Here is an 11394-nt window from a genome sequence, read left to right as displayed (position 1 = left end):
GGTGATATGGTGAGTGATGCAGACCAGCTCAAAGCAGCATTGACACCTTATGATCCAGGTGCACAAGCCATAGTTTCAAAGGAAAGTGAAGCATTACCAATGGCATACTCATCTGGAACTGGCTCACCATTGCAAATCAAAGTTAATGTGCCATTGAAATCACCTAATCAGGTACTACATGACCTCATTACACATCAGGAATTGCCATTAGAAATCCAGAACTCATTGGTGGAGCAACAAAAAGAATTTGAGGAGGAAGGTGATGATGAATCAACTGTAGAAAATTTTAAAGGTGTGATGAGGGAAGGGGATGTTTCTCCTACAGCAGCTAATAGAAGTTGGAAAAAAGGGAAGAAAAATCAATCCAAAGAGCCACTACAACCTACAAGAATCCTGCCTAGAAGGGCAGCTTCTACAGCTTCAAGATGATGATTAAGACACTCATATGGAATATAAGATCTGTTAAGACTCAACAGGCCTTTCAGAGGGTGATAAATATGCAAAAGGAGCATGGTTTTTTCATTGTATCACTTATGGAACCTATGCAGAAGAAGAAATTTCTAGACAAATACAGAAGAAGGCTAGGTATGGAAGCTGCAATTTCTAATGTGAATGGGAAGATTTGGTTATTTTTTGATTCTGTGGTGGAATGGGATCTCTTAATTGACACTGAGCAGCAAATTACCATTAGAGTGTATCATCAGGATCTTGGGAAATACATTATGATGACATTTGTATATGCTAAGTGTTGTGCTTTAGAGAGATTGGAGTTATGGGACAATCTGTACTACTTGGCTAGTGATATGGAATTGCAATGGCTAGTAGGGGAGACTTCAATGTAGTGATGGGAGAGGAAGAAAAGATAGGTGGACTACCAGTGTATCCTCCTGAGTATGAAGATTTTGCATTTTGTGTCAACTCTTGTGGCTTGTTTGATCTTGGCTACAAGGGTAGTCCATTCACATGGTGGAATGGGAGGCCAAATGAAGAATGTATATTTAAAAGACTTGATAGAATCTTGGTGAACATGCCATTTCAAAACTTATTTCCTACAATTGAGGTTGAACATCTTATTAGGACAGGATCAGATCATGCACCCTTATTGATGAGCTGTGGAGAAGAAACAATGAAATTTGTGAAGCCATTCAAATTCTTGAACTTTTGGACAAAACATGAATCCTTTCTAGAGCTGGTGAAGCAGAACTGGATTGCTGATTTTATAGGGGATCCATTCTTGATGTTCAAGCAGAAGTTGAAGAGGGTTAAGAGTGCTCTACCAAAGTGGAGCAAGCTAACCTATGGTGATATTTTCAAGCAACTAGCTATCAGGGAAGATGTGGTGAGGATTAAGGAGATGCTGTTTGATGAATATCCATCTACTGAGAATAGAATAGTACTTCAACAAGCTCAAGCTGAGCTAAAGAAGTACCTTAGTCTAGAAGAACAATACTGGAAACAAAAGGCAGGAATGAGCTGGTTTGAAGAGGGGGACAGAAATACAAGACTTTTCCACAATCATGTTAATGGAAAAAGACAAAACTTACAATTGAAAAGGATTCAGAATAGTGATGGAGACTGGATTGAATCTCAAGAGCTAATGTCCAATGCTGCAGTAGAGTTATTTCAAAATTAGTTCACTAAGGAGGATGACCCTACAAGCTTTGATCTTTTGAACAATGTGCCTACAATGGTTACAAGGGAGCAGAATATAGAATTGTGTAGATTGCCAACAAGGGAGAAGGTGAAAGAAGCAGTGTTTGCATTGAGCAGTGAGAGTGCAAGTGGTCCTGATGGTTTTTCAGGTTTGTTCTTTCAGACATGTTGGGACATTGTAGGGGAAGACATACATAGGTTGCTTACTTTGTTCTTTGATGGTAGTCCTTTGCCTAAGTCAATAACTCACACAAACCTTGTATTGCTGCCCAAAAAACCTAGAGTCCAAACATTCTCAAATCTTAGACCTATTAGTCTAAGTAATTTCATTAATAAAGTGTTCTCAAGGGTTGTTCATGATAGATTGGAAAAGATTCTACCTGCCTTGATCTCTCCAATCAATCAGGCTTTGTCAAGGGGAGGAGTATTTTTGAGAATATCTTATTAACTCAAGAGATTGTAACAGACATAAGGATGAGAGGGAAGCCTGCTAATGTAGTTATAAAGCTAGACATGGCTAAGGCATATGATAGGGTGTCTTGGAAATATTTGATGCATGTGCTAAGGAGGATGGGGTTTGCAGAATGCTTCATTAACATGGTGTGGAATCTTATATCAAGCAACTGGTATTCAGTGATGGTGAATGGTCAAGCTTCTGGCTTCTTTCATTCTTCAAGGGGTGTGAAGCAAGGTGATCATTTATCTCCAGCTCTATTCATATTGTCAGCAGAAGTTTTGTCAAGATCTTTGAACAAATTATTTGAGGATAAACAGTTTAGAGGTTTTGGGATGCCAAAATGGTCTGATCCATTGAACCACCTTGCCTATGCTGATGATACAATTATTTTTGCATCTGCTGATCCTTATTCATTACAGAAGATTGTTGATGTGTTGGCACAATATGAGCATACTTCTGGACAGTTGATTAACAAGTCAAAGAGCTCATACTATATGCATGCTAAGGTAGCAGGAGATATGACAAATGCAGTTGCTAGTATCACAGGATTTACAAAAGGAACCTTCCCCTTCACTTACCTTGGATGTCCAATATTTTATACAAGAAGGAGAAAGAAGTACTACAATGATCTGATCCAAAAGGTGAAAGCAAAATTACATTCTTGGAAAGGGAAGTTATTATCATATGGAGGAAAGGCAACATTGATATCCAGTGTCTTGCAAAGTATGCCTACACACATACTATCAGTACTAGATCCACCTGATAATGTATTGGAGCATCTTCATGAAACCTTTGCAAGATTTTTCTGGAGCAATAAGGAAGAAGGAAGGAGCAGGCATTGGACAAAGTGGCAGAACCTATGTCTTCCTAAGGAGGAGGGAGGAGTAGGTTTTAGATCTTTGATTGATGTCTCAAAGGCTTTGTTTGCCAAATTGTGGTGGAGGTTCAGAACTACCAAAACTCTATGGGCTAACTTTATGTGGAACAAATACTGTAAGAAGGAACTACCAACTGTAGTTCAATTCAAGGAAGGCTCACATGTATGGAGAAAAATGTTAGAGGCAAGAGAAGAAATTGAGCATGAGATCCTATGGGAGATAAATAGAGGATCGACTAATGTGTGGCACGAAAACTGGACAGGATTGGGGGCCTTATACCATGTTATACCTCCAAATTTTCACATCAATGAAGAATTGCAAGAGGTAGCTGATTTGAGAGAGGAGGAGTATTGGAATGATCAACTTCTGGACCAAAATTTTCCTCCACATATTGCTGACCATATTAGAGAAGAGGTTCACTTTGCAGAAGGTAATGAATGTTGGGACACCCCAAGATGGATGCCTACTCCTTCAGGTAGGTTTACTGTTAGTAGTGCTTGGAGAATCTTAAGACATAGAGAGCCAAGCAATCTTGAGTTTGTTCAGATATGGACTAAGACTAAGGGCCTGCCTTTCAAAATTTCATTCTTCTTGTGGAGAGTTTGGAGGGGAAAGGTTCCAACTGATGATATATGGAGAAGAGGGGGACATATGGTAGTGTCAAGATGTTGGTGTTGTAGTTCACCAAAGAAGGATTCTTTCTAGCATTTATTTCTAACAAGTGAGACAGCAATTAAGGTGTGGAAGACATTCATACAAGCTGCAGGTTTGGGAATAAATTTGATTCAAGTGCATCAGGTTGTAAGGGCATGGTGGAGTGCTAAATGTTGTCCTAATCTTAAGCCATTGTATCAGGCTGTACCAGCTGTGGTATTATGGGAACTTTGGAAGAGGAGAAATACAATGAAGCATGGTGGAGCAGTCTCCTATAGTAGGGTGATTCATGAAGTGAACAAAACATTATACTATCTAGCAAAAGTTAGATATCCTTGGCTATCTAATATCCCACTGATGTGGCCTCATATGATCAAATTTTTTGAGAATTACAAGCCCATTGTAATCACTAAGAAGGTAACATGGCAGCTTCCATATGAAGGGTGGTATAAGTGTAATACTGATGGAGCTTCTAGGGGCAACCCAGGTCCTAGCTCCTATGGATTTTGTGTGAGAAATCATGAAGGAGATTTGGTGTATGCTGAGGCAAAGGAGATAGGGATGGCAACCAACATTGTAGCAGAAGCAAAAGCAATTGTAGAAGGGCTGGCATTTTGTGTGGAAAGGCAACTGCATCCTTTGATAATGGAGACTGATTCTCTGGGGATGAGGAAGATTATAGATGGTGAATGGGAGACTCCATGGTGTATAGGGGTTGAAGTGAGGAAGATCAAGGAGATAAAGAGTACATTCAATGTACTCTTTCAGCATGTGCTTAGAGAGGGCAACACGGTTGCAGATTTTTTAGCTAACCTTGTTTTTTCTTTTGCAGGTACAGTCACCTTTCACTCTTGTCATGAACTTCCACCTAGAGGTAAAAGCGTTTAATCAATTTAGATAAAGCTCAGATGCCAAATCTTAGGATTAGAATAGCTAAAAGGAAAGCTCCAGATTGATGTATAAGCTATCATATACACTGCCAAAACTGTGTATCTCATTTCTATGTAAAGTGTTGGATGACTACTCAGTGGTATCAGCATGCTGTCATGCTCAGTTTGAGGGTGATTCAACATTTTTCAGAATGATTTCCTCATATACAGGTAAGGCAGAAACATCTGCAGGAATTCAATTTATATCTGTTCTAATTATAGGCAGAAATGGTTGGTTGGTTGCTATTTCTTTTGTGTTCTCAAAGTGTTGTATAGCTCTAGGATGTTACTCAGTGGTATTAGTATGGTCTCATACTCAATCTGAGGACATTCTAGGGATATATAGCTATAGTTACACATCACAGTTGAAATTCCTTCAGTATCAAATGCTTAGGGATAGATGCATGGTGTACTGCATATTGTTGTTCTCATTGTCTGAGGTAATAAGCAGCTCAATGTATGGGATTCATATAGAGGTTCAAATCTGCAGTGCTATGAGGATACGTTACAGCTTTATATTGTGTTAGTTTGAACTAACACTCAGGATAGCACTCAAGTATTGGATGTCACACACTTCAGTAGTTTTGTTACAGTTGGTATTGTGCTTTTATTGTTCAGTGGTATTAGTGTGTTTACACACTCATTCTGGGGATGAGAGTACAGTATTCAACTTGAGTTTGCAGTGTGAGCAGGTGACAAGCTCAGATTCATATGGAGTCTTTATTCATGCTTGGAAGAGACTATTTGCTTCAGTACTGTGGTATTGCTGGTTGGAAGCCTCAATTGCCTATACCTTTCATACCCTGGCGCCTAGTGAGAGCTTGATAGGTGCTACTTGGTATCAAAAATAGGCATTAGGATTCACTCACATCTACAGTAGGAAGAAGCAGTCAGTTGTTCATGATGTAATAGCTAGCTATTTCAATTGCTTAGCATTTCTAGTAGTTAGTATTTTCATACTTTTTTTATTTATTTAGATTTGGACACCTTGTACTATTTGGACCTAGTTTTGGGCTGCCTTATATATATATATTACCCACTAGGCATCCTGCCTAGGGGTATATTTGCTTTAAAAAAAATCCTAGGGTTTCAAAATTGAATCAGACATAGGAGTGATAAAGCAAGCCATTTGTTTCAGAGTCTCAACATAACAGATATGATAGCACGTTTGAACGACAAAGGAAGAAGAATCATGAAGAACATATTTTGAGAAAACTTGGAACCTAAACAAGTTCAGAAGAAGGAGATAATACAAATATGAACACAAGTAGATGAAGCATGTAAGAACATGAACAGAGTCCACTAAACAAAAATCACATAACTTAACGGTAAACAAATGTGAGCACGTGATTTTTTCCCTACATGATTTACTCCCATAAATTCAAAACAAAATAATTTCCTGCAGTGTTTACAATCTTGGGGATTTTTGTGGCATTTTTGTGTTAATTATTTACATTTGACTGTGCATATTTTAATTAATGAAAAAAAAATAGAAAAATACTTGGCATTTGCATTTAGGGTTTAATTTTATATTTTAGAATTAATTAAAAAATTAGTTATTTTATACAATGGGAAAAATCACAAAAAAAGAATAGTTTAATTTAAGTCTTTGATNTTGTGTTAATTATCATTTTAGGTTTAACTAGTTTTTTTTAAGTTCTAGGAATTAATTTTGATTGTTAATTAATTTTTGAAAAAGAAGAAGAAAAGAAAAGGAGAAAGAATGAAAGAAAGAAAAAAGAAGAGCAGAATCACTTGGGCCAGCTTCAATTGAGATATCCCAGGCCCAATATTTTCCCCAAAAAAACCGTCCAATTCGGCCTGAAATCCGGGTTTCACCCAGTCCAGTCTCTTTAGTAAACGAAAAGCCGTCGTTTTGAGTTTCATAGGCTTCAATCAATCCAGGCCCTTCACCCCTCCTCATCCAACGGCTGGGGATCCGTCTTTGGTTTTAATTAAAAGTGTCCGAAATCAGAGAAACCTAAAACTGAATCTCTCCTCGTATCTCACCTCTCCATCTCCTGCCACCGCAAACCGCCGCCGGAAATCGCCCTACGGCGGCGGCGAGTCTTCAATCTCGACCAAAATTACACAATAGACTCACCGTGACCCCCTCTCCCCAAATCTCAAACCAGCTTTCATCAAATCCAGTTGAAGCGTCCCGAATCTTAGATCTAAATTTCCAGCCCTAAATCCGTTCTAGTCTTGAACTCATCATGCAAAGGCCAGGGTTCATGTTCTCCCATTTTTGGAGACAATTTGGACCTGAAACGAGTGTCAGTCGGCTGTTCTCACAAGAACAGTCGGTTAACACCCATTTTTGGCTCAAATCATAGGAGCCGGGGTTCGATTGGCTTGAGTCGTCCTTCGCCCTTTTTTTTAGGTATTTCTATCTCCCTTAGTTTCTTTGTATGTCTAATTGTTCCCCTTCTTCTCTTTGCCTTCTTTTCCTTTTTCTTTCAAGATTGAGGAATTCTGGTTTAAGCACAGAATCGTTTAGGCCTTTGAGTCCATATCATTTTTAATTGCTCTGTTTAATTTCGTTGCAACTCTGTGGTTTATTTTGAATTGGTCCTCTATGATTGTTTTGATTTCATTGGGTCAGATTATTGCTATTTTCTTTTGAAATTTGCTGAGTGTCGGGCTTTCTTTAGTTTGGGGCTTACATTACATGCAAACGAGTCCATTGACTGAAGCCCAAAAGGTTTGTGAGGGGATTTGGGTTCATCAACTGTCTTAATGGTTTCCAAGTCTCATTTGTCGAGTAGGGTAATAAACAGGGGTGTGAGGGGTATTCTAGGAAATTGGTATAGGGAATATTTTCTATTATGGGGGAAAGCGTCTAGAGGATAAGGTTAGTTTCCCATCTGAAGAGCTAAGAAGAGAATTTATATATTTTCTGGGGGAAGTGAGACTGGAGAGAGAATCATAGAGCTGAAAATTAGAAACAGATGAAATTGCTCTAAAACACTATTTCATCAATTTTCTGTAGTGAATTTTAAAGTTTCTTTAATCGCAAAAACAATTTCTGGTTTCTCTCTGAGTGAAAATGGTTTGAACTTGGGATATTGAAGGAGTTGGTTTGATTTTGTTGATTAGAGCATTGTTTTATTAAGTTTTTCTGGTTGGATTTCACTCTTTCCTTGCTGAGGTGGTAGAAATCTGGGCTAGTTATTCGTTTGGAGTCATCTTCTGGGTTGTGTTACTCCCTTTTACGTTCAGAATCATTCCACTGTCTATTCTGCGATTGCTGGGGGTTTGATTTCACCTTGGTTGGTCGTTTGTTGCTGATTCTGCTGCATATTTGCTGACCAGTCACCCTTGTTTTCTTTTCACATTTCAGGTACTCTCATTAGCTCATAACTGAGGATCAGTTGGTGAACCTGTAATGATTTGAAGTGTGTGAAATGAAGGTTGCATTTAAGTGAATATTCCTGTTGTCTTACTGTCAATTTACACTAGTAGTTGGATTTAAAGCTATGAATGGTGATTGAGGTTCCTTTCCCCTGAGGCTTATGCATAAGAGATCTTCATGAAAATATTGTTTGTGTATATTGCTAAATGAACGATGGACTGTGACACATTTAGTTTTACATTTTGAGTTAATAGTAGGGATTACTATTTTGTGTTCATACTGAAAAGAAGAGACCAGTTAAGCTTTGGCTTTGTTTATTCGGATGCTAAAAGATGGCTTGTGCATATAATGATTCACATGAATTCGTAGTTTTGTTTTGATCATATTTTGGGACGACAAATTCCATCTCGTTTCTGCTAAACGATTGTGGACTGTTGTTGGTCATGGCATCGATTTAAATGTGTGTTCGTTCATTATCACTTGTTCTAACAAATGGGTGTAAGTTCTAATCCTATTAGTGGCATCCAATTCATTGCAATAGAAGTCATTTATCATGCTGTTTTGCTGATTATTTCATATTGAACTCTTTCATTTTGAAAACAATCTCCCTATGAATTCAAAACCTGTCTTAACTTTGGAAAATCTGCAGGCTTAATTTAGTTCATCATATGTAGGCTTTGCTTTCTTTGAAAGGGTAAAATCAGTTAAGTCCTGTTAAAAGGGCACCACATCTATGGGCTATTGGGCCTCACGACAGGCCCAAACCTAGAATTCCAAAACCAGTAATTCTTCCCCTCAGAATATATATTTTGTTAGTTCACACCATAGTATAATCTTGAGCGTTTAATGTCTAGATAATTGAGTTTTTCTTCAATTAATGGGGGTGAGCCAATACTAGATAACATGAATAGTTTATGGCCCTCCAAATGTAGTTAAGGTTCTCTTTTAAGATTAGAATTTGGGGTGCGCCGTGCCAAACAAAAACGACAATTGCATGGCCCCCATTTAGTTAATTTTTAATTCAACCTTAGAATTCGAGGCGTGCCATTTAGCAAATTTCATGGCCCTCGCAAAGTCCAAGCGCGTAGTTACTTTAGGCGCGTGTTTAATAAATTTACCTTCTTAAACTCGGGTGCACATTTATGTGACCCAAATCCAAATCCCAACGAAGTTAAAATATGTCAAAAATCACGGGTGCATTTATGTGACGTGGTTCGAGACGTGTTTTAACGACGTTGCATTCTTCTTTATAAAATATGAATAAAAGCGGTTTTAAAAGTTAAAATTTGCACGTAGGTTCATAATTGTATAAAATCAGATAATTAAGCCAGATATGACAGTTGAGCGACCGTGCTAGAACCACGTAACCCGGGAATGCCTAGCACCTTCTCCCGGGTTAACAGAATTCCTTACTCGAATTTCTGGTCGCGGACTATTAACAGAGTCAAACCCTTTCCTCGATTCGGGATTTTTTAACCAGTGACTTGGGACACCATAATCTCCCAAGTGGCGACTCTGAATCTCTTAATAAATGATCCCGTTTCGATTGTCCTTTAGTTGGAAAAACTCCCTTTATTATACCCCTTTCCGGGGGTGTAGTAAAAAAGGAGGTGTAACAACACACATAGTAAAAGAGTAGAGAAAACATAGCAAAGATTAACAAGGGTAACATGCATAGCAGAAAGAAAAAGGTAGAAGACAGTACATGCGTAATAACAAGAAATCACACGAACAGGGTATGGACAAACACACATAAAGCAAAGAAGAAGAATCAGAAAGATTTTTCCCAAAAAATCCTTTCAGAAACCCTAAAATCGAAGAGAAGTAATTTTTGAAAGAAAATCGGGGAAAACGTTTAAGAAACTCAGGTAGAGCACAGACATATACCAGATCTTAAAAATAATTAGAGAGAACCTCGAGTAACTAGTGTTTCAGAGAAACCCTAGAATGAGAAAGGCTTGGAAAAGTCCGATCCTCAGTCGGATAAGGTCAGAGATAGGCTCCTAACGCTTAGATACGCCGGAGCAAGGCCGGAGAGGCCTCAAAACCACGGATCTGAGAAGATCTGAACGAAAATCGTTGAGGTCAGACCTCGAAACTTCGAACACCCAAGGTTTAAGGGTGAAGGGAGGTTGGTATAGGCCATCCATGGCCTAAGAAGCCATGGATTCCGGTGAGGTTTATGGTCGGAGAGGATGAGAGGCTAGGGCTCCAGGGAACCTTCGAGAGAGTTTGAGGGAGGGAGAGTATCCAAAGGCGGCTATCAGAAGAGAATGAGGGGATTAGGGTAGGGTTAGGTGAAATAAAAAGGAAAGGAGTGATAAAGCAAAGCCATTTGTTTCAGAATCTCAACAGAACAGATATGATAGCACGTTTAAACGACAAAGGAAGAAGAATCATGAAGAACATATTTTGAGAAAACTTGGAACCTAAACAAGTTTAGAAGAAGGAGATAATACAAATATGAACACAAGTAGATGAAGCATGTAAGAACATGAACAGAGTCCACTAAACAAAAATCACATAACTTAACGGTAAACACATGTGAGCACGTGATTTTTTTCCTACATGATTTACTCCCATAAATTCAAAACAAAACAATTTCTTGCAGTGTTTACAATCTTGGGGATTTTTGTGGCATTTTTGTGTTAATTGTTTGCATTTGACTGTGCATATTTTAATTAATGAAAAAAAAATAGAAAAATACTTGGCATTTGGATTTAGGGTTTAATTTTACATTTTAGAATTAATTAAAAAATTAGTTGTTTTATACAATGGGAAAAATCACAAAAAAAGAATAGTTTAATTTTAGCTTTGATTTTGAGTATCTTTTCTGTTAATTTGTTATTAATTAATTGTGTTAATTATCATTTTAGGTTTAACTAGTTTTTTTTAAGTTCTAGGAATTAATTTTGATTGTTAATTAATTTTTGAAAAAGAAGAAGAAAAGAAAAGGAGAAAGAATGAAAGAAAGAAAAAAGAAGAGCAGAATCACTTGGGCCAGCTTCAATTGAGATATCCCAGGCCCAATATTTTCCCCAAAAAAACCGTCCAATTCGGCCTGAAATCCGGGTTTCACCCAGTCCAGTCTCTTTAGTAAACGAAAAGCCGTCGTTTTGAGTTTCATAGGCTTCAATCAATCCAGGCCCTTCACCCCTCCTCATCCAACGGCTGGGGATCCGTCTTTGGTTTTAATTAAAAGTGTCCGAAATCAGAGAAACCTAAGACTGAATCTCTCCTCGTATCTCACCTCTCCATCTCCTGCCACCGCAAACCGCCGCCGGAAATCGCCCTACGGCGGCGGCGAGTCTTCAATCTCGACCAAAATTACACAATAGACTCACCGTGACCCCCTCTCCCCAAATCTCAAACCAGCTTTCATCAAATCCAGTTGAAGCGTCCCGAATCTTAGATCTAAATTTCCAGCCCTAAATCCGTTCTAGTCTTGAACTCATCATGCAAAGGCCA

The 11394-nt window shown here is 38.3% G+C and overlaps 1 protein-coding gene across 1 annotated transcript; it reads left to right on the top strand.

The window, feature by feature from the left end:
• The first annotated feature begins 1687 nt into the window (after window positions 1-1687).
• On the top strand, window positions 1688-5396 carry LOC109238462. Its single transcript, XM_019404937.1, has 7 exons — window positions 1688-1802; window positions 2060-3655; window positions 3755-4387; window positions 4475-4516; window positions 4653-4742; window positions 5190-5263; window positions 5325-5396. The coding sequence occupies exons 1-7, from the start codon at window positions 1688-1690 to the stop codon at window positions 5394-5396; spliced, it is 2622 nt and encodes an 873-aa protein (XP_019260482.1).
• Window positions 5397-11394: the final 5998 nt, after the last annotated feature.

Source organism: Nicotiana attenuata, unplaced genomic scaffold (assembly GCF_001879085.1).
Source record: "Nicotiana attenuata strain UT unplaced genomic scaffold, NIATTr2, whole genome shotgun sequence".
NCBI classification, from domain to species: domain Eukaryota; kingdom Viridiplantae; phylum Streptophyta; class Magnoliopsida; order Solanales; family Solanaceae; genus Nicotiana; species Nicotiana attenuata.
This window is presented reverse-complemented; position numbering and strand designations above follow the sequence as displayed.

Excerpts from the sequence above, each read along its gene's own strand:
- LOC109238462 (XM_019404937.1), top strand. The coding sequence starts at position 1,688 with ATGGTTACAAGGGAGCAGAATATAGAATTGTGTAGATTGCCAACAAGG. Across the intron at positions 1,803-2,059 it reads TGGTCCTGATGGTTTTTCAG|GCTTTGTCAAGGGGAGGAGT; the intron begins GTTTGTTCTTTC and ends CCAATCAATCAG. Across the intron at positions 4,388-4,474 it reads GAAGATCAAGGAGATAAAGA|GTACAGTCACCTTTCACTCT; the intron begins GTACATTCAATG and ends TTTCTTTTGCAG.